This window comes from Lactuca sativa, chromosome 8 (genome assembly GCF_002870075.4).
Source record: "Lactuca sativa cultivar Salinas chromosome 8, Lsat_Salinas_v11, whole genome shotgun sequence".
Classification (NCBI taxonomy): domain Eukaryota; kingdom Viridiplantae; phylum Streptophyta; class Magnoliopsida; order Asterales; family Asteraceae; genus Lactuca; species Lactuca sativa.
The window spans coordinates 77,038,494-77,063,183 of NC_056630.2; the positions used below are offsets into that span (position 1 = coordinate 77,038,494).

The 24,690-nt window shown below is 34.2% G+C and overlaps 1 protein-coding gene across 1 annotated transcript; it reads left to right on the top strand.

The window, feature by feature from the left end:
* The first annotated feature begins 8,603 nt into the window (after positions 1-8,603).
* Positions 8,604-11,732, top strand: LOC111897437 (receptor-like protein EIX2). Its single transcript, XM_042898951.2, has one exon. It carries the CDS (start codon positions 8,604-8,606, stop codon positions 11,730-11,732), a length of 3,129 nt encoding a protein of 1,042 aa, XP_042754885.2.
* Positions 11,733-24,690: the final 12,958 nt, after the last annotated feature.

Genomic DNA, 24,690 nt, shown 5'->3' on the forward strand with positions numbered 1-24,690 from the left:
GGAACATATTGGAGGGGCTATACGACCTTGTAATATATTATTATCAGATATTGATGACTGCTGATAGGAAAGTGGGTTGAGGCATACTTGTTGGGTATTTTATAAACTGATATATAATTAATTAATTAATATTGATGTTACATATTACTTATATATACATCCCGATTACTAGACAAAATGTTTATTTTGATGACTATAAATATAATTCAAGAATGATCTAATCTCTTCTCCAATCTCTCTATATGTAGTCAGACTAGTAACTGTATGGCTGTGTAACTAACCCATGAGCTACATTCTAACAACTTACTTCTGTTGACTTTGGACTCCAGCTTTGACTTTTGTTTGACTAATTTGTTTACTTTTCTTCTGGTATATGTATATACTATATAGTAGAGTATTGTTAAAAACAACCAACTTAGTATTGAATTGTGGAATATTATGCAAATTTAGGATATATGGTATACTACTTCTAGCTTAATTAAGAAGGACAACTGGGGATTGTTTATACTTTATACTTTATAGTTATGGCAAGAGTGTATGTACTATGTAGTGAGGGGTATATATGTTTGAAATTGAACTTGCTTATATAGTTTTGTCTTGACTTCAAAGTCGTTGAATGAAAACTTTCAAGGTAGCTCTTCATTCAATGTTGTATTCCTATAACACTATTAGTTACCAAAATGTAAACATATCTAGAATGTAAGACAAGAGAATAAAAAGAATAGCATCAATTAGTAGAAATGGCGTATATAATTATAATGTTGCTGCTCGAGATGAGATTGAATTCAATACCTAGACAATGCCTCTGTAGTACATACATTAAGTTTCAATTTGGTTTAGGAAAGGGATCGGGCTTGAATTGAGATACACTTTCAGATGGATTAGTCTACAATCATAAGTCTTTATTGGAATGTCTTTGAGTATTCTTTTTGTTTTATTAATTAAGTAGCTTATATTATAAAACAGAGCAACAAATTAAATTTGTCAATTAATTTATCAGGTGAAAACATTGCAAATAGGCATCTGGCGAATGTCAAAGATTTGGTCATAGCTTCAAGAATGCAAAATCCATTTTAATTGGAAAGGTAATTTCTTGCAAGATATTATTATTCTTTTTAAATCTGCTGACTAGTGGGCTTTCAAAAGTTCTACATGTTGTTAATTACTTACTTTAATGTAGGTTATACATGCATTTTAGCTATCCAAAACATTCTCATTTTGTAGGTTTTTTTTATCATTATATTAATGTTGGTTGAACCCACAGAGCATGAAAAAGATTTTATGTATTCATTACCTCTTGTGTTATGATGCTTTCCTTGTTTCTTTAATTTTACTTTTTTCTTGCAGGGTAACCCCTTTTTAATTTTATTATGTGTTTTGAGGGTTTTATTGTATATATAGATAAGGACTAACCTTGCCCTTTACTTTATTTGATTTGTTTCTTTAGGTCATTGAAGATGCATCATATATTATACTCATAACCATGTTACAGGTCAGTTTTTTCTAACTCGAGTGGGTGAGTTATCTATGTGAACCTCGTAATAGTTGAAAAACACCATGTCTTGTATACACCACACTTTAATAAAATAATCAAATAAACAAACCGAATGTTTCCTGTAATTTAGGGAACCCAAGTGTCAAAGACATAACATAAACTTTGGGGGCTACTTTGTGGACTTTAAGAATCATATGTGAGGTCTACCGTGAAACTATTTAGAACTATTATGTACTATTGGCCTGCTAACATATTCACAAGTTCGTGTATCATTTCCCACTTAAATATGTTGAAATAATAATGTAGTTTTTTAAACTCACAAGTTCATGTATCATTCTTGACTTCAATACATAAAAATAATAATAAAGTTTTTAAATAATGTGATTCAGGAGATTGTAAGTATTAGATTACACTTTGAATAAGTTTTAAAATAAAAAAAAATATAGTTTAGGTATTTCTATAAATCATTAAATTTCAAAATCAAGTTTATAATCTTTAGTTATGATAAGTCTTCAAACCATCATATATATTGTTCTTGTGGGCAAATGCATTTACCTGTGACATGGGGAATGGATTTAGCCAAAAATCACTTTCATTGACTGAGAGAATTAAAAAGAAAAATAGTCCATGTCCAAAGTAATACAATTTTGTGGATACAAATCAAACATTGATTTCCATGTCTTGTTTTGGTCAAAGGAAAAGTAAATATAGATAGACTATAAGCATGCAGTCTTGTCTTGTGGAAACAAATCTTCAATTGACTTCCAAGTCTCCCATGACAATAACTTGTTTGACACATCACATGCATGGGCTACATAGTCATCATATTTGTAACTTGTAAATTTTCTGTTATAAATTAAAATTTATTTTCATATAAACTCCACAAAATGCAATGTCAAGTCTTGTACCCTTCTCCAGCATACTATTAAGAAAATAAAAAAAAAATGTAAAACCTCCATAAAGACATCACCTGACAAGGAAAATAAGAATCACATGGCAAGACTCTGCCTGAACATTGTAATTTATATAACATGGTGTTTTATCAGGTTTTATATATATATATATTGATCTCAAAGGATTACCCAGAAGGGTATAAATACAATAAACAAGGAAAGCTATAAAAACGCAGACAATCATGCTATACAGAATGTAGATAAGCATAAAAGATATTATCCGAATGTAAATAGATTTCCTTTACTTGACACATTAACCTTGTTACATCAAATAATAATAAAAAGAACTTATTCTGCTATATCTAGTTTTTTAAATCGTTAAACCTAAAAATCAATAATTTAGAACAATAATTTACAAAATTTTATAAACTATTTTCGATTTCTCAAACACATAAATGCTTGTTTGTCAATACTGTGTTAAGACTTGTGACCAAATAATTACATGTGCTATGCGGAATATACTTTGGACCAAAACCACTTATTTTGATTAAGAGAAAATTAAAAATGAACCAGGCCCAAAAGAATACAATTTCGTGGATACAAATTGTCCATTGACTTCAAAGTATGCGTATCATTTCCGACTTAAATATATTAAAACAATACTATAGTTTTTAAACTCACAAGTTCGTGTATTTTAATATATAAAAATAATGATATATTTTTTTTAATAATGTGATTCAAGAGATTGTATGTATTAGCTCATGAACAAAACAATACAATTTTGTGAATACAAAATCATGTGGATACAAAATTTCCATTGACTTCCAAGTCTTCCATCACAATAACTTGTTTCATCACAACTTTTCTTGACCACCAGAGTACTGTAGCAGTGAATGATGTACTGCTTAGTTTGCAACTTGTAATTTTATTTATTGTCATATACACTCCACAAAGTGCAATGTCAAGTTTTGTCCCCTTCTCTAGCATACTGTTAAGAACATGCTAAAAAACCAAAAATTAAAATAGGTTTCCTTTACTTGACACATTAACCTTGTTACATCAAATAATAATAAAAACAACTCATTTTGTTGTATCTAGTTTTTTAAATCGTTAAAACTAAGAATCAACTTTATAATATAGAACAATGATTTAAAAAAAATTATAATCTATCTTTGATTTCTCAAACAGATAAATGCTTGTTTGTCAATATATATTGTGCTTTTTTCAATTCATAAATTGTTAAAGACTTGTGACCAAGTAATTACGTGTGCTATGGGGAATAAACTTGAACCAAAACCACTTATTTTGATTAAGAGAAAATTAAAAGTGAACCTGGACCAAAACAATACAAGTTTGTGGATACAAATTGTCCATTGACTTCCATGTTGACTTCAAAGTCTTATGTATCATTTTCTTGTGAACAAATTCCTAAGTAAATGTATCATTTCTACTTAAATATATTAAAACAATAATATTGTTTTTCAATTCACAAGTTTGTGTATTTTAATCTGTAAACATAATAATATAGTTTTTATAAATAATGTGATTCAAGAGATTGGAAAATATTAGCTCATGAGCAAAAAATAAAATTTGGTGGATACAAATTAAACATTGATTTCCATGCCTATTTTGGGGGAAAAGTAAATATAGACAAAGACCAAAAGCATGTGGATAAACTTGTTTCATCACATTTTCTAGAACGCTTGAATACTGTAGTAATGAATGATATACTGCTTAGTTTGCAACTTATAATATTGTTGTGATGAATTAAAATTATTATTTTCATATAATAAAATAAGACGAATAAACAAACTGAATATTGCATGTAATTTAGGAGGCCAAGGTCTGATACCAGTATTTTCAAAAAATAATAATAAAACTAAATGAACTTTCTTATGTATCGTAAAGTGTGAACATATATGGATTAGTAATCTTAAACACTGTTTTTTTTATTTAGACTTAATAATAATATCAAAATAATAACATGATTTCTAAATAATGTGATTTAGAAGCTTGTTAGCATTAGATTTCCACTCATTTGACATGTTCAACCCATCTAACAGTTTCATATTTAGCCACGGTTTTAAATTCCCAGCTTATAATTGTAACTATCACTTAAAAATATTTATAATGTATCTATGATTTATTGAAATGGAAATGCGTATTTGTCAAATACTGCATTTTATTCAATTCTAATTTGTTAAAAGATTGTGGTGAAATAGAATTGCATGTGCTGTGTGGAATAGTCTTGTCCCGTAAACCACTCTTTGTGATCGAGATAAAGGGTGTGTTTGGCACGGAGCTTTTGGAAGCGTTTGGGAGCTTCTAGCTTTTGGCTTTTGATAAAACACTCTAGTTTAAACAAAAAGCTTCGTTTGGCAGTACGAGCGTTTAGCTTTTAGTTTTAACAAAACACTCCGATTCTAAAAGCTACTTCATGTAGCGTTTAACAAAAGGCTCTTGAGCTTTTGAAATCAATTTCCATAATTACCCTTAAAAATATATTTATATATTTATTTATTTTTAATCAATTGTCCTTTTATGTAATTTTATATATTTCAAAAGCTTCCAGCTACTTTTGCCAAACATTCATATAACAAATAAAAGCTACAGCTTCCCGCTACCAGCTACCTGCTACACGCTTCCAGTTACCCACTACCAGTTAACCGCTAGCCGCTAACTGCTACCCGCTTCCAGCTAACAGCTACTTTTACCAAACACGCCCAAAGAAAACTTGCATAAGCATATAAGTTTGTGGTTACAAATTTTTAATTGACTTCCAAGTCTTCCAATATTGCAACAAGTTATTCTTCATTAATTTATGGCTTTATAAATGTACTAGTTACTTCATCATAAGAACCATAAAGTGCCACTATATATGTTATTATGCTCAAAAGCGAAAGGGATAAATGCAAGAAGTAGCAACCTACTTTCATTTATTTGTTTATACTTTATAGCATCCTACTTTCATTTCTTTTAAAGAAACATACCAATGTTTGGACCACCCCCATCTGCTGCTAACTGAAAGTGTTATTGTAATTACTTTTAAAAACAAGTAAGAAAGCATTGAGTCAATATAAGTAACATAATCAACCATTCAATGTTACATTCCTATTACACTATTAGTTACCAAAATATAAGCATATCTAGTAAGTAAGACAAGAGAATAAAAGAATGGCATAAATTAGTAGAAATGCTATATATAGTTATAATGTTTTGCTGGAGATGAGATTGAATTCAATACCTAGACAATGCCTCTGTAGTACGTACATTAAGTTTCAATTTGGTTTAAGAAAGGGAGGGCTTGAATTAAGATTAGTCTTTAGTGGAATGTCTTTGAGCATTCTTTTTGTTATAATTAAGTAGGTTATATTATAAAACAAAGCAACAAATTAAAATTTTCAATTCATGTATCAGGTGAAAACATTGCAAATAGGCATCTGGCGAATGTCAAAGATTTGGTGATAGCTTCAAGAATGAAAAATCCATTTTAATTGGGAAGGTAATTTCTTGCAAGATATATCATGGTTACTAATTTTTAAATATGCCGACCACTGGGCTTTGAAAATTCTACATGTTAATTACTTTACTGTAGGTTATACACACATTTTAGCTATCCAAAACATTCTAATTTTGTAGGGTTTTTTATTATTATATTTATGTTGGTTCAACCTACAGAGCGTGAAAAAGCTTTTATGTATTCATTATCTCTTGTGTTATGATGCTTTCCTTGTTTCTGTAATTTTCGTTTTTCCCTTGGTCCAACCCTTTTGTATTATGTGTTTTGAGGGTATATATATATATATATATATATATATATATATATATATATATATATATATATATATATAACGACTAACCTTGCCCTTTACTTTATTTGATTTGTTTCTTTAGGTCATTGAAGATGCATCATATATTATACTCATAACCATGTTACAGGTCATTTTTTTAACTCGAGTGGGTGATTTTTTCTATGTGAACCTCATAATAGTTGAAAAACACCATGTCTTGTATACACCACACTTTAATAAAATAATCAAATAAACAAACCGAATGTTTCCTGTAATTTAGGGAACCCAAGTGTCAAAGATATAACATAAACTTTGGGGGCTACTTTGTGGACTTTAAGAATCATATGTGAGGTAACATATTCACAAGTTCATGTATCATTTAATGTAGTTTTTTAAATTCACATGTTCCTGTATCATTCCTGACTTTAATACATAAAAATAGCAATATAGTTTTAAAATAATGTGATTCAGGAGATTGTAAGTATTAGATTACACTTTGAATAAGTTTTAAAATAAAAAAAATATATTTTAGGTATTTCTGTAAATCATTAAATTTCAAAATCAAGTTTATAATCTTTAATTATGATAAGTCTTAAAACCATCATATATATTGTTTTTGTGGGCAAATGCATTTACGTGTGACATGGGGAATTGATTTAGCCAAAAATCACTTTCTTTGATTGAGAGAATTAAAAAGAAAAATAGCCCATGACCAAATCAATACAATTTTGTGGATACAAATCAACAATTGATTTCCATGTCTTGTTTTGGTCAAAGGAAAAGTAAATATAGATAGACTATAAGCATGCAGTCTTGTCTTGTGGATACAAATTTTCAATTGACTTCCAAGTCTCCCATCACAATAACTTGTTTCATCACATCACATCACATGCATGGGCAACTTAGTCATCATATTTGTAACTTGTAAATTTTCTGTTATAAATTAAAATTTTATTTTCATAAACACTCCACAAAATGCAATGTCAAGTCTTGTACCCTTCTCCAGCATACTGTTAGGAACAAGCTAAAAAATCAAAAATTAAAATACGTTTCCTTTCCTTGACACATTAACATTGTTACATCAAATAATACTAAAAACAACTTGTTCTGTTGTATCTAGTTTTTTAAATCGTTGAAACCAAAAATCATTTTTATAATATAGAACAATAATTTACAAAAATTTATAATCTATCTTTGATTTCTCAAACACATATATGCTTGTTTGTCAATATATATTGTGCTTTTTTCAATTCATAAATTGTTAAAGACTTGTGACCAAGTAATTACGTGTGCTATGGGGAATAAACTTGAACCAAAACCACTTATTTTGATTAAGAGAAAATTAAAAGTGAAGCTGGACCAAAAGAATACATGTTTGTGGATACAAATTGTCCGTTGACTTCCATGTTGACTTCAAAGTCTTATGTATCATTTTCTTGTGAACAAATTCCCAAGTACATATATCATTTCTGACTTAAATATATTAAACAATAATATAGTTTTTATAAATAATGTGATTCAAGAGATTGGAAGTATGACCAAAAATTACAATTTTGTGGATACAAATTAAACATTGATTTCCATGCCTATTTTGGGGAAAAGTAAATATAGAAAAAGACCAAAAGCATGTGGATAAACTTGTTTCATCACATTTTTTAAAACACTTGAATGCTGTAGTAGTGCATGATATACTGCTTAGTTTGCAACTTGTAATTTTGTTGTGATAAATTAAAATTATTATTTTCATATAATAACATAAGACAAATAAAGAAACTGAATATTGCATGTGATTTAGGGAGGCCAAGTTCTGATACAAGTAATGTCAAAAATAATAATAAAACTAAATGGAGCCTCTTGTGTATCATAAATGTGAAGATATTGATTAGTAATCTTGAACACTGTTTTTATTTAAACTCAATAATAACATCAAAATAATAACATGATTTCTAAATAATGTGATTAGAAGCTTGTAAGCATTAGATTTCCACTCATTTGGCTTACTCAACCCATCTAGCAGTTTCATATTTAGCCATGATTTTAAATTCCCAGTTTATAATTGTAACCATCACTTAAAAATATTTATAATGTATCTATGATTTATCAAAATGGAGATGCTTGTTTGTCAAATACTGCATTTTATTCAATTCATATTTTGTTAAAAATTTGTGGCGAAATAGAATTCCATGTGCTGTGTGGAATAGTCTTGTCCCACAAATCACTTTTTTTGATTGACAGACAAAAAAAAAAGCATAAGAATATAAGGTTGTGGATACAAATTCTCCTTTGACTTCCAAGTCTTCCAATATTCATTTATGGCTTTATAAATGTACTCGTTGCTTCGTCATAATAACCCATCACTTCTTCATCACAACCCATCTTTCTACTTCAACTTTCCTCTAAACTAAAACTGAGTTAAGGTTGATAATGGGGATCCATCTCATTTTCATATGTGTGTTTTTGTTTGCAGCCACATATACTTGTTTGGGGGTTGGAAATGTTAGTGTCCTTTGCTCTGAGAAAGAGCGACTTGCTCTTCTCAACTTCAAACACAGTATCCAAGATCCTTTTGAAATGTTGTCATCATGGGTTGGAAATGAGTGTTGCCTGTGGGAAGGAATCCAGTGTGACGGTGTCACTGGAAATGTTCAACGCCTTCATCTCAAAGGAGATTGGCCCTACCCCTACAATCACTTAGCTGCTAATAAGGTGAGTTCTTCTTTGGCAGAGTTGAGGCATCTCAAATACCTCGACTTGAGTGGGAATGATTTCCTAGGAAGTCGGATCCCTGAGTTTATTGGATCCTTGAAACACCTGAGTTACCTGAATCTCTCTGATGCTAATTTTGATGGTATTATTCCTCCTCACATTGGAAATCTTTCTAATTTAAGGGTTCTTGATCTCAGTTCATACGATTCTGAAAACTTTCTGAAGGCAGATGATATGGCATGGGCTTTTGGCCTTTCGTCACTCGAGCTTCTCAACTTGAGTTATGTGGATCTTAGTGGAGCACAAAACTGGGACATGATGCTTCACATGATTCCCTCCTTAAAAGAGTTAAGTTTGTCACGTTGTAGACTTTCCAATGTTAATCTTGGTCCTTTTCTTAATTCTAGTAGAATACTTCCTAATATAAAACACCTCGATCTTGGCTACAATTCTTTCAAAGGTCCACTCCCTGGCCTTCTTCAAAACATGACATCCCTAACATTCCTTAGTCTTTCGGGATTTAATCTTAGTTTGGCATGGAACTTTCCAAAGCTACTAAGCATGATCCCTTCTTTGTCAGAGCTTCATTTGTCAGGTTGTGGGCTGGATAAGACGCATCTATCTTCTCCACATCTTAATTACAGTACACTTTCTAACATCCAGCACCTCGATCTTAGCAATAATCCACTTGGAGGTATATTTCCATCTGTATTGACAAACATGAGCTCCCTAGAAGTCCTTGACCTTTCAGATACCATGCTGAATTCATCGCTTCCTATTATGCCTAAACTTCTAGAGCTTCATCTTTCTGGTAACAAGTTTAAGCAGATTGAGGATGTTGGAATCTGGAGACAGTGCCACCTGAAACAATTGAGTGTGACAAATAATGTGTTCCGTATGGAAATGACTGACCCACCAAAAAACGCATCAGAATGCTCCCAATATTCTTTGGAGTTGCTGGAATTAAGTCGGAGTTTAAAAGGTAGAATTCCAGAAACACTTGGAGGACTGGCAAACTTAAGAGACCTTGATCTATCATACAACAAACTGACTGGTTCAATCCCTGAATCTCTAGGAAGATTAAGATTTTTACAAGTACTTGATCTATTTGAAAACCAATTGAATGGTTCAATTCCAGAATCCCTTGGAAAATTAGCATCTTTAACAGATTTGGATCTAGGATCTAATTTATTAGACGGGAATATTCCAGTTTCGATTGGGCAACTTGCCAAACTCCGTACTCTCTCTATCTATAACAATTCTTTAGAAGGAGCGGTTACCGAAGCCCATTTTGCTAATCTTTCAGTGTTGAAGCTCTTGGATGCTTCTTCTAACACTAAGCTGACATTCAATGTTTCACGTGGGTGGATACCTCCATTCCAGTTGATATCTCTTAGTCTCAGCTCTTGCAATATCGGGAATGGATTTCCGCAGTGGCTTCGACATCAGAGGAAACTTCAATGGTTATTGTTGTCCAATGCTACACTTTCGGGGCCGCTGCCCACATGGCTACGGAAGATGCCCATCATTCCTTATTTAGATCTCTCTCACAACAAACTCAACGGATCTTTGAAAAGCCTTCCTAATGCAGGAAATGGTGATGCATATTGGCCTTTACCTCTATTACTTCTGGAATATAACCTTTTCAGTGGGTCAATTCCATGGTCATTATGCAGAAGAACAAATTTGGAAGGGCTTGATCTTTCAAGAAACATGTTAAGTGGGAAAATTCCCAACTGTGTGGGGAATCTGCAGGGTTTGACTATCATGAGTATAAGCTCAAATCAGCTCTCTGGTGCCATTCCTAGCTCAATTGCTCTTATTTCATCATTATTTTGGTTAAATTTGAACAAAAATAACTTTACTGGTGAAGTTCCTCCAGAATTAGGGAATCTACAAGGTTTGGGAGTCTTAGATTTGGGTGACAATAAATTATATGGAAATATACCCAATTGGATAGGGAAAAAACTTACATCTTTGGTAGTTTTGAGTTTACACAAAAACCACTTCACTGGTAGAATTCCTCAATCTCTTTGCAAAAGTTCAAATCTTCAAATTTTGGATCTTGCATACAACAACTTAACCGGAACCATCCCTCCGTGTGTAGGAAACTTAAATGGCATGGTTGTGGGTCACTTGATGAATGTGTATGATTCAGATATCGATGATGATAAGAATGTGATTCAGGTCATGAAAGGTGTTGATCTTGAATATACAACAACTTGGAGAATGGTTTATAACATGGACCTTTCAAGCAATAAACTTGTGGGAGAAATACCTGTTGAGCTCACTGCACTTTCCATGTTGGTGGGTTTGAATCTGTCTAATAATCATCTGAGAGGGGGTATTCCAGAGAGCATTGGAAAGATGATGAATTTGGAAACTCTTGATTTCTCAAAAAACGAGTTGAGCGGAAGGATCCCTTCAAGCATGGCAGCTCTGAACTTTTTGAGCCATTTGAATCTGTCACACAACAATTTGTCGGGTCAAATTCCAACAGGAAATCAACTGCAGACGCTTATTGATGATCCATCAATTTATGCTGGGAACAAAGGTCTATGTGGACCTCCACTGCCAAACAGTTGCTCAAATCATCAAGATCCCACAACAACAACAACAACAAGCAAAAAGAAACACAAAGCAGCTGAGCAGACCAGAGTATGGTTGTTTTACGTGGACATAATGAGTGGTTTTGCAACAGGGTTTTGGGGTGTTATTGGAGTTCTGTTGTTCAAGAAGCATTGGAGACAGAAGCTTTTCATGTTTGCTGAGGAAATGGTAGACAAGATATATGTTGGAGTCATGGTAAGAGTTGCCAAAATCAAGAGAGGAAGAGAAGCTGCATAGATCCTCTGGAATGCAAGTAGTTCTTGAATGTATGTTATTAATAATAGTTTTGCTTTTGAGATATGCTATTGTGCTTAGTCCAATATAATACTATTTTGATTTTGTATTTGTATGGCCTTTGTAATATGAGTGTTGTTTAGAGGTGATAATTTACAAAATTTCTATTGTATTTGGTATTTATACATGATCAAGTTGTAGATTTAGATTACTGTGTATTTGAGTTGTAGGATTTTTTTTTTCTTGTTAATTCTGCTCTCTTGCTCTCGACTTTGACTCATTTGTTTCTTCATTTGTAAATTTTGTAGTTTTTTCTTTTATGTAAAGGGGGGTGTTTTGGTAAAAGGTGGAAATTTTTTGTTGGATTTGATATTTAGATAAAGATTATTGTCTTCTCTCATGAATCTGCAATGGTAGTGGTCTTGGTTGATTATTTGGTTCTGCTCATGAGTCTGCAAGTTATGAGAGACTAGATTAGGGTTAATCAGTATTGACCTGCTTGTGCAGTGAAAAGTGAAAACATACTGGAACATATTTTTTGAGATTATTTGGTCACCTATGTATTGATTTGACAATTATAGTTGTATTATTACTATTTCCTTGAGTGCTGGAGCCCTTGATGTGTCTTTGAGCAATTTCTTGATGTTCCTTTTTATTTCTTTCAGCTCAAATATGAGTTGATGCATATTCTTCTTTCTTGTATCTGTTTTTCCAATTATTTTTACTTCTAGTCTGAGTTTGTTCAGATCATCGACGCCAATAGCTAACAGTAATTATATGTTTCTTGTACGTCTTCCAAGGTTGATACTTTACATGCTTCTCCAATATTACTTTTTTCTCCTTTAGGCTCTGTTTCTTATGCAGTACATCAACAAAAAAGGTTGTACTATGTTTGGCATCCATTAGATTATATAAAGAATGTAATTCCTTTTTCATGCCAAAAGGTGGGGCTCTCTTCACTTCTTGCCTATGCAATGACAAGAGTTCCAATCTCTTGCAGTTTGGTTTGAATTATGTCCACTCTAACAAGCATAAGAAGTGCAGCCTTAGTACTTTCATGTTTGTGTAGTGTGTACCATTCGATCAAGTTTTGGATTCAAATGGCAAGGGTTAAAGAAAGCACCAGATTGCTCTTTCATATTAACTGAGCCATGAGTCCATGATGAGTATTTGATTGAGAAACTTTTTTACAGATTATACACATTTAGTTTGTCTATGTCGACAGCCTTCATATCCTTTGTTTTAATTTCTTATAGATTTTAGCAATGAGCCATTGAAGAATGGTCTTTTGCTTGATTTAGTAGAGATATAGTTCATCTCTGAGATCGTGTTTCCTTGTTTCTTTTGAAGCATCTCATCATTTTGCTCAATTTCCTATGTTTAGGTCCAAAAAAGAAGCAAATTAACTTTGTGTATACGGCGTTTTATCCATATAGATGTCATTACTCATTGAACGACTTTATACATACATAACTTAATAGGAAAAACCAAGCCCTTAAAGTTAGTTAAAAGCACATTAATTAAAGCTATAGTTTCTCTTACAAATTACAAGCATACTTCAGACTTAGGATAGGTTAACTCTTTGAAGCAGGGCTTATGGTAACCAGAACTTGAATCAACAAAAATAACTAATATGAAGGAAATTATATGCATTTGATAGCATGATGGGAAAAAACTTAACTAATTACCAAATTACCCTGTGTTTGGTTATTGGATTGCCACAAGCATAATACACAACAATGACCATTTCTGTATTTTGATTAACATGAATGAAATCCCATTTTTGATATACCTTTAAAAAAGAAAAAAAAAAACGCAACACTTATTTTTAGATTATACTGATTTTTTATTTCCAAGATCAGTATATGTTTTCATCCATTTTTTCTCTCGATTTTTTTTTTCATTTTACAGTTTCGTTTGATAATTGCATAAGATTTCCTTTTAATTGACCGGTATTAAAATCAAATTACTCATGATTTACAAAAGATTACTTGACGTAGTACGAAGATCTATTAAAATAAACTTAAATATTTGATTTCCTCTTCAAGCCACCATTTTCTTCAACTTCAAACGAGATTCCAAAAATCAAAAATCAAAATGAATGGTATTCTTCTTGACGATGAACGAGAGGAGAAGGTAGGACCAGATTTCGTTTCGATATCGTTCCTAAATCTTCAAGAGAGAAGAAATTGCCATGATTATTGTTTATTGACATAAACTAAAGAAAGATTTTCAACTTTATTTTCATACATTAAGCCCTCTATTCAGGGGCGGACCTACAATGGGGGCAGTGGGGCACCTGCCCCCACAAAAAAAAAAAAAAAGTAGGTATTTTTTAGAAAAAAATATATATTAACCTTTTAAAATAATATATTTTTACTCTTTAAATATTTTTTTGCCCCCATAAAAGAAATTGAAATATTTTTTGCCCCCTCTTCGAAAAAATTATGGGTCCGCCGCTGCCTCTATTGACTCCCAGTTGTCTTCACCCTTTCACAGGATCCAATCAACCAAAAAAAAAACACTCAGATGACCAAAATTGCTATGCACCCTCTTCAGTCACGTTATTTTATATAGGGGTAATTTGGCAAAATTAGCAAATAAAGAAGATCTTAGTAGTGGAGGGTAATTTAGGTACTTTATCTTATTTTGTTTGTTTCAGTCGAGTATATAAGAGGGTAGTGGGTGTAGGAATTAAATCACTTAATTCTTCGTGAATGAACTCCATACAATAATCAATTCACTTGATTCTATTAGAATATCTCAAGGAAAGAAGGAATCTGAACACCGATTGACAGGAACATAAAACTTGAGAATCAATTCATTTGATTCTGGAAGAATGAAGCAAAACTTAACAGTGCATGAAAAGAAACATATGAACAGGGTAGAAACGAAACAGGGGAAAACAAAACTTGCTTGGAGGCTAAACAATTACCAACTAAAACGTGTTTTCTGAATAAATTAACAAAGCAACAATTACATCTATATATATACTAAATAAAATAGTATCCTAGTCAAACTCTAAAACTGGAAGAAAATCTATTTAAATAAAAACTTCCGAAAATACCCCTGGGACCAAAACTGTCCCCGTTTCTGAATTAACCCAACATTTTTTTCCTTAATTCAGAAATAGTCACCATTTTCACCTTTTCTGAACATCTCTAGGCCACCGTTCACTTTGTGATTTTTTTATCTTTTTCCTCCTCGGCTTCTTCTCTTCAGAGCCTTCTGTTTCAAAACCATCAAACAATCATCATCACCATCTTTGTTCCTATCAGTGAGCTTTCTTTCTTCATCATCATTGTTTTTATCAGGAACATATTCTTGCCAATGAGATCCAGTTCAACTAGGCGGAGACACACTCCAGTTTTCCCCTCCCAGGGTTCCTGGGGGAATGGTATCGGGTTCTATCCGTGTCCAAAGCAGTGAAGCCCCTTAATGGGAAACTGGGTTGCTAAGGATGATGTTGTTATCTCTTCGGGAGGGATGGAACCTAGGTCCGTTGGGTGTTATGGCAAACTGCCCTATCGGAGGTCACTGCCTGTTGCACCAAACCAATGTTCAAACAAAAATTAGGAACATATTCTTCATTTTGGGTATGCCAATTTGCATTGTTTTGAACATCCTCTTGAGATGCTAACTCATACATTTCGTGCCTAGCTTTTCTCCTTAACAACCTCCTATGAGTACTTCAACCAACAACAAGCCTCCTATGAGTACTTCGACTACACTACTAGAAAAACAGCCTTTTACGACGCGCAATCAATGACACGCGCTGATAGAAGACACGCATTTGAGCGTGCCCTGAAAATTGATGTCAGTTTTCCAAAATATGAATAATAGAGGGCACACATTTTTGAGTGCCCTAAAATTAGTGTCTAATAAAAAATAAAAATAAAAACACGGAGGGCACCTTATATAAAATGTGCGTCGTCTAACCATGTCGCTTTATAAATTTTAATGAAACGCGCGTTTCATCCGAGGGGGAAATGAAATCTAAAAATTAAAAAGCCCGCTTTATTTCCACCGGCTGAAAACCCTAGCTCATCCCCGCCGAAAACCCCCTTTCTTTCTTTCTTCTCTCTCGGTTCTCAAACCTCCATTCACCTTCCGTTATCTGCTGCTTCTTCGACCCTTCTGAGTGTCTCCCACCGCCGTCAACTTCCAATGAAAGACGATTGTTCTTCCCCATCACCATCTATCTTCCAAATTACTAGACTAACCTCACCGTCTTTTTTCTTTACAGTTCAGAGCCAAAACCCTCTCACCACCACCGCCCTATAAGAAGCCTCTAGAAACGCAACCCCGACTCCATTATTGTCTACTTCTTCCCAACGCCCATTCATTGGTTAAGTCCTAAATACATTCCACCGCTTACTACTTCGTCTTCTACCTCAATCAAATTGAGAGCCGCCGGTGTTGTAGAAAGAGAATCCTCCACCGCCGGTGTCATCAAACTCAGAGCCGCCGATGTTATAGAAAGAGAATTCACCACCACCAGGTCGCCACTCTAAAAGCTTATGGTTCGTCTCCATCACCAATTCGGAATCGTGTTCTTAGGTCACTCGAAAAGCACTCATGGTCGATGAAATCATCAATCACGTTCTATCACTACAAGGTCAACTTGAGGTAAGTCAATAATTTCAAATTCTTGTAAATAAATCCACCGATTATAGTGGTTTTGATTTATGATACGAGCAGCATGAGTATGTTTACTGTCAATTTCTTTGCGCACAACAACTTTAAAAAATATGAACTGCGATTTTGAAGCTGCTGAACTCATACGACATTATATTTTCTTGCATAGAAACAGTTGTAACAGAAGTTGGATGTGAAGATTACTTTTTTTTTTCTTTCTCTCATGCTTATTTTCTTACTTGCTGTGGATTACAGAAAAGCCATTAATGGACGGATTTCATATAGTTGTGGATGTTGGGAATGGAGCTGGTGGTTTTTTTGCTGTAAGTTATCTTTTAGCACGTGTAGAATTATAGACGATTTCAGGATGACTCTAAGGTGGCGGAAGTGCTGGTTGATGGTAAATTAGTTGGTCGGATGAGTGGTTGGAGAGATTTCCTAATCTGTCCATGATCGAGACAAGTTATGCTGATCTGAATGGTATTGGTCGAAGGTTTTCTACAAAGCAAGTTTGAAATGATCTTTAATATGGGCCTGAGATAAAAGTTAATTGGTATAAGATAGTGTGGTTTAAAGAGAATATTCCCAGAAATGCTTTTATTTTATGGATGGCTATTTTGGGTGAATTGAAAACATAAGATCGGGTCAAGAGCTGGGAAATAAGGGGAACTCATGAGTGTTCTTTCTGTAGTAAGGATATGGATTCACATAATCATCTTTTCTTTATGTGTGAGGTTCTTTTATTTCTTTGGCACAAAATAAAAAAGAAGGCAGAGATGGGTGATTGCCCTGATAACTGGACTGGAATCATTTAGTGGTTCAATCATAAGGTATGTAAGGAGTAGGGTGTGGTGAAATTGAAAAACTAGATTGATAATGGGAGTAGGAACCAGGATTTTAATGATGGCTTTGATCATTAGTTTTGGGTATGAGTGTGTTGCTAAGTTTATTGGTAGGGGGACTATTTGGAAAGGAGCCAATAGGAGTATTGAGGGCAGTTGGATGTGGTTGCTTTTGTTGACTATTAGCAGAAGGAAGGGTATAAAAGGAATTGACGGATTGATCCTTATTAATGGGATTTGTTTCTAAATACCCCTTTTGTCCTCTCTGTCCTGAAATTATATGGTAGCTCCATTTCAAATCCTTCCGTAGAACCCAAGGAAAACCAACAAATGCCTTTCTCGTATTAAAGTAACCATAATGGAAAGTTGCCTAGCCTGATTGCCGAGTAAGTGTATCACTGTCCACATTACTTGAGTGTTCCTGCATGATACTTTGTTCTTTTGTTGGTAATAGAAGTATAATCTTTTGCAAAATGCCAAAATTACAATAATCCCCCTTCCCCTCGACCGATATCTGTTTGCCACTCATAAGCACATTGGACTTGTTGATTTTTTAAGAATGAGATTCACGAAGTAGGGTAATTTCTGTGTTACATGTGAGAAGGAATCTAACTTAATTGGAAATTTGGAAAGTAATAGACATGAAGTTGATATCTCCAGTGTTTTCAAGATTGATCATATACTGGATTTGATATGAATGCATAGTTATTGATGTTCTTTCATTAATCAGAATTTTGTAATCAAACTGTTTGGAGATATGGGCTCGCCTAATGAGAATGATCAACAATGCAGATGCGAGACAAGAATCCAACATACCATCCGCACACACATTACATACAAGAGCAAGAACAGGAAGTCATACATGATTTAAGTAATGGGAACATGATTGAGCATGAGGATCCGGATGATATTGGGTCTGATCCAGGAAACCTATCATCAGATAACCATAATGCAATGATGGCACGTGGAAGCATTGAGGATACAAACCAGCTTACACTCTCTTTCTAGGGTCAGGTTTATGTGTTTGATTCAGTCTCTGCTGAAAAGGTATGAACTTTTATGAATCTGTTTGACTTATGAGTTATGAGTGGTTATGTAATAAAAAGAAATGAAGTCGTGTTGTTGATCAGGTTCAAGCTGTTCTTTTACTACTGGGTGGGCGTGAAACATCCTCAAGCATGCCTTACATGTCATTAACCCATTATCAGCAGAGTAACATGGTATATAACTAATATGTATGAGTCAATGATACTGTTTTAGCTTTTATTTTATTGGGCAGAGTGGATGAGACATTTCAGCATGTGCCAGGCTGGCACAGTTACAGGTGTCATTTTTAAAATTTGATATCTTTTTTAATTTCTTGTAACTTTGTGTGACCAAGATGAGAGTAGGTCACTAGTTTCAAGGAACGAAAGTTCATTCCCCATTCAGCCTCTAAAATTCCTAAAATACCCCTATTAGTTTATAATAACAAATTTTTCTCCAAACAATATATATACATGGTGCTTTGCTGGACTTGGTTTTCTCTCATGGTACACAGCTGGATAATCCAGCTTTTAGATACTGCAATTATAATGGAATTTATGCCCCCCTCCTGGTTGATAACATCAAGGAGTTTCTCAGAGTTTTTTCATGTACCGACTTTGTTGGTTTCAGGTACTTGATTTAATCACAAAACTAGTTTTCAAAGTTGATCAGTTAAAAATATAACACTGTTATTGATTAGGTCTTTCTAATGCATTCAGTCATGTATTCTCTTTGATGGAACGAATAGTATTGGACTGCCACATAAGGAATCAGTAGTAGCATGCTGTGATGAAGTTGACTCCCTTGCTAAGGTAAGAAACTAAGAACCAAGCATAGTATAAGCTAAGTGAAATTAAGGCATTTATTTGCAATCAAAATATGAAAAGGTTAAAGCTGATTCAACATATTCTTTTCTGATTATCAGTCAATGGTTACAACACTGATTGTGATGCTTCCATTACCGCAATAGAAGATGCACTGCGAGGTTGGTAGCATTATAACTTATATGCAATGATCATATATTTTATTATTTTTGAATGAGTAATTCATGTTTATTGATGAACAGAGAGTCGGGTTTCAAATGGGGATGTAGCAAATGTGTCCCCAATTAAACTCATAAATACGGAAAAAAAAAAGAATTCATGTCCTTCCAATTTATACTCTAAATAAATGTATATCAAACATTCAGATCAAAAAAACTTAAATACCATATAACTTAGGTAGTTGAGAAATTTGTTAAAAGTAATAAATTGGTTTGTTTATCTGATGTGATGGAAGCAGTGTTATGGTGCATGGTATGGATCAGTCCCTGGTTTAATTCAATATATTTTATATGTAATAATTCACTCCATTACAGAGTGTGATTTGATTTGTTGCAGGAATCGTGTGATGAAATTTTAGCATTTGAGTATTATTATTTACACAGTTCAGGTATTGCCTTATCATTTACATGCATGTTTTCTATTTAAAAGCAATGTCTAATTAATTAATTCATTCCATTAAGTGTCGTATTTAGGTCTTGGACCATGTCATAATTTATTAATTTATTGTCACATAATATATTAAAAACACAAAAGTATCATATTTTAATTTTCTTTACACTCTGTTGCTTAGAGACTCTACATTCCAACCCATTATTAGATGTCATTTACCAATTTAATGTAACCCATTTATGACCCACTTTAGTCATTCACCAACAATTTTCATTACTTGTCATGTCTTAATAGCTATTAACATAACTTGTCATGTCTTAATAGCTATTAGGCATGAACATTCAATGCATTAATCCTGAACGCCTTGCACGTTTTCAGGCTAGGTTTTTCTACTAATTTTCAGTTCACTGCTTTTTTTTTTTAACTTATTTATCATATTGGGTAAGTAGAAGAGAATCTGTAAATATATTTTTGAATTTATGCATATTAGAGTATTAGTACAACAGTCTTTTTGTTGATTTGGGAAGTCCGCCATACTATATCTATTATTCATATCAGTTATTAATCTTTTATGCAGATTTTGAAAGACTTGAAGCATGCTTTTTGTAACAGCCCGGATTTCCAGGTATCTTTTATGCTTATGTTTTTAATGTTTTGTGAGGGGACTCGGCGAGTTGGAGCTCAGACTCGCCGAGTAGGATCGCGGTTCAGGACGCGGGTTCGCGCCCGGACTCGGCGAGTCCTCGCTGTTTAATGAAACCCTAATTTCCCGGTCTTAAGCCCTATTTAAAGGACCTTATGGCCCTTCATTGCGGCTACCTGGATCTTGAGAGCACCAAAACAGCTAGGGGATTCGTGTGAGTGAGAAAGAGGCCATTGTTCACCAAATTTGTGTGTTTTTGCAAGATAGGAAGAGGAAGGGCAAGCTAGAAGAGTTGGGGAGCTTGGATCTTCTTTCATTTCACCAGAGGAGGCTTCTTGAGGTATCCTTCGGAGCTTATTTTCGTATTTTGTTGATATGGTCAAATCTAGGGTTTCTTCATGCCTTATTTGCTTTGTATTGAAAGTGTGAGAGGTCCCATGGGGATATGGTGCCTAGATCTGGACCTTAGCAGGTCCAGAGAGTCCCTAATGTCATGCTTTATGTCCTCCCTTTTGGGTTGGAGGCTAGGGTTGCCATTCTAGAAGTCATTCCTCCAAAAAGAGCCTTGTGAGTGTTGTATAGTAACCAAGATATGAACTTTACGTGATGAATAAGTTTAGGAGGGCCAGATCTATGAGTGGATGGTGCGGATCTGACCTCAGAAGCTAGTTTGGGTTGATGCATGGCATGGACTCGCCGAGTCTGAAGAACAGACTCGGCGAGTAGCATGAAGATTGTCCTTAACCACTCAGCGAGTGGTCTTGCCGAGTTAAGGGTCGACTCAGTGAGCCAGGGAGAGTTAGAGAGGGTGGACAGTTAGACTGAGTCGAGCTGGGACTCGCCGAGTTATTCTTGAGACTCGGCGAGTTGAGTCGTGGTGGCCCCGCGATTCATGCCAGGTGGAACCCGTCGAGTCAGGGGAGTACTCGACGTGTCAAAAGAGAATCCTAGAGAGTTGGTGAATACGTATAGACTCGCCGAGTCGCCCTAGTGCACTCGCCGAGTCCGGTCAAAGTTGACCGTTGACCAGAGTTGACTTGATAGGGGTAGTCAACCTTAGTGGTAAAAGTGTTAATCAGAGATGTATGATGTTATAGGAGGATTATAGCTCGGAGGATCGAGCACGAGTGTTTTCCCGGATTCGCGAGTTATCGAGATATACAAGGTGAGTCTTCTCACTATACTTTACCTTGAGTAGGTAATTAGAGTTATGTGTCAGAGTACGTATATTATGTGTATGCTATGTGTTGTACTGCATGATATCTATGTGATTTATATTGTGCATGTTTATAGAGTTGGAACCGGAAGGTTCCCAGAGTTAGAACCTGAGGGTTCACAGAGCTTGGGTGCACGGACCCATAGAGTTATAGCCTCGAGTGGCTAATATATGTTTATGTGGTATTTTGGGGAACTCACTAAGCTTTGTGCTTATAGTGTTAGTGTTGTTGTTTCAGGTACTAGCGATGACAGTGGGAAGGCGCCGGCTTGATCTGTACACACGCATGGGATTTTGATATACATATGATCTTGGGATTTTGTATAATGTGAATTGGGATTTAAACTTAACGTTTTTTTATGAAAAGTTAATGAGAAATGTTTTTATAATTTGTGAAAAATTATTTTGAAATTCTCGGTGTTACACTTTTTTGTCCTTTTCAAGTTGACCAAAGTAAAAGCCCATTTCGAAGATTAGCAGAAGCTGCTAACTGCTCTGATAGATCTGGATATATTGAAAAAAGGTCCCTTTTAACTCCTATTACTCTTTCTCTTAGATAATAGATGGACAAAAATTTCATCATGAATCTTGAACTGTGTTTTTATATTTATTTATTTATTTTGGGTGTATATATAATTTACAGTGGATCGGAGGTGTCTAAAAAGCTGAAAACTCTTACATGCTTCTTGTTTTAATATTTTATACAAGTATGGGCTATATTGAAGCCTGGATGAAAGTGGAAATCCCTTAAGATACAGAGCTTGTGGAGCCGCTAGATGAAGCTTGTATATGGCGCCAAACAAGAGGCGCCGCCATTGAAACTTTAGGAGCCGAGAACAAAGCTGAATCCACAGAGAAGGTTCAATTACAATTTACAAATCTGGCCTTCTGTTTTCTTAAATATTATCATATCTGTGAATCTTAACAGTAGTTGTTGGTCTTCCTCTTGGTGATCCATCAATGAAATGGCCAACTTGCATCATGCAATAACATTTTAGGCGAAGATGTAGGTATATGTTTTTTGTAATGAATAATGTAATCATATGTATGAATATGAAATAAAGTTTGTTATTTAGTATGCGATAATCATGTATAGGGAGAAAACTTCTATTGATTTGTTTTATCTTTCCATGGATCGATTATTTGTATGACATTAAATTTTATGCAATGGATTGTATTTTCTGTATATGGTATTTTATTTTTTGTTATGAGACATTAAATGCAAATTTAATTTGAAAATTAGTAAATCTATAAATAATATGTTTTTTAAACATTTAAAATTACGATACACAAAAAGGTGTGTCATCCTCATTTATGACATGGCCTTTCTTGACAGGAGCTTCCTTGATACGCATTGCGTGTCATAAACACGCGCGTCGTAAGGTTACGACATGCAAGTGCGTGTTGTCTATCTTTATGACAGGGCCTTCCTTGATACGCAATGCGCGTCATAACCGCGCGTCGTAAATGCGTGTCGTAAATGCGCGTCGTAAATGCGCGTCGTCTCTCGTTATGATAGGGCCTTCCTTGACGCGCATTTGCGCATCGTCTGAGCGTTTTACGACGCGCAATGAGCGTCGTAAAAGGCCTTTTTTCTAGTAGTGCTAACAACAGGGAGCCAATCATCAATCTCATCGGCCACATATAGGATCTTATTAGCATCATTCCCTTCAGTGTTTTTAACAACTTGTTCTTATCCCATGTGTTTTTGCATAGATGGCCATTAACATCATCAACAATTCCATTACTCTTTATCAACACAAGAGGATCAATAGTGGATTCATTCTCGAGATTCACTTGATCTTTAACAGCTCTAACATCAATATCTCCTATTATTGCAAAACCATTAACGTACCCTTAGATTCCAACACTAACGGATCAACGGGTAGTTCCTTTTTTTTTCTAAACTTAGCTTTTCATTTTGACATTGGTCAACTTCATTAGCTGAATCAGATTTCGGAGAGTTGTTTCCAGCTTGTGTGCGTAGTTCCATGTGAACTATCTTTTCTGCCAAGCATCCTTCATACAAGCTTTTGGTGACATCAATCTTTGTTTTTTCACAAAACAATCCTTCTTCGGACATTTGATTGAGTATAGGTTCTTCAACTTCTTAATAATGTGTAAATATTGTATCTATCTATCTATCTATCTATCTATATATATATATATATATATATATATATATATATATATATATATTCCGATGTAGATGTAATACAAGGAAACGTGATCACGTTTCCTTGTATTACATTGGAAAAAATATATAGATACAATATTTACACATTGCTACCACAGTTTAGATAATTGATTTGCTAGTCTAATGTTTATTATAGAAGCATCCTTCAAAGAATCCAGCCTATACACATAGTGAAAAGAGAAAGATAATAATTTGTAACATAGAAACAACTAAAGTCATCACATAAGAGAGGAGTCATAATCATCTTATACAAAACAGCACTGACAATGTCATCTTCTTCGTCTGTTGGCGAGAGCTTAGTAGATCAGATTTGTTGTGTAAATTCTATCTAGTCCTAGATTAATGGTTGTATCCTATATTGTAAGTGATTTCTTAGCTCCTATATTATATATATATATACATGTACCATCCAATGAATAAATAATATACCGGGAAATTACTCCACATTTGTTCCTGATCTCATAGTTTTTCATGGTATCAAAGCAGAATAGATCCTAAATCATCGAATCATCAGATTACTAAAGGACCATGGGAAACGAAGGCGACTCTTCAGGACCATCCAACTCATTTGTGATTGTGCAGAACATTCATGACGCCCTATTCCCTACTGGAGTATGACACAAACTACAACTTGTGGTCTCAATTGATGGAGATGCGTATCGGAGCTCGGAGCAAATCAGGGCTCCTTACCGGTACATCGGCGAAACCCACAACGAATGAAAAGGCGATCGAAACTTGGATCACTGATAACAATAGGGTCAAGAGTTGGCTCGTTGACTCAATGAATCCAACCCTAATGCGCCGATTTATTCGTCTCCAAACAGTAGCTGAAATCTGGGAAGCAGTGAAAAAAACCTTCTATGATGGGTCCGATGAAACCCAGTTGTTTGAACTGAACACAAGGTCCTTCAATACTCGTCAGAGTGGGAGATCCTTACCAACTTACTACAACGAGTTGGTAAGTAT

Coding starts and splice junctions, on each gene's coding strand:
- LOC111897437 (XM_042898951.2), top strand. CDS start 8,604: ATGGGGATCCATCTCATTTTCATATGTGTGTTTTTGTTTGCAGCCACA.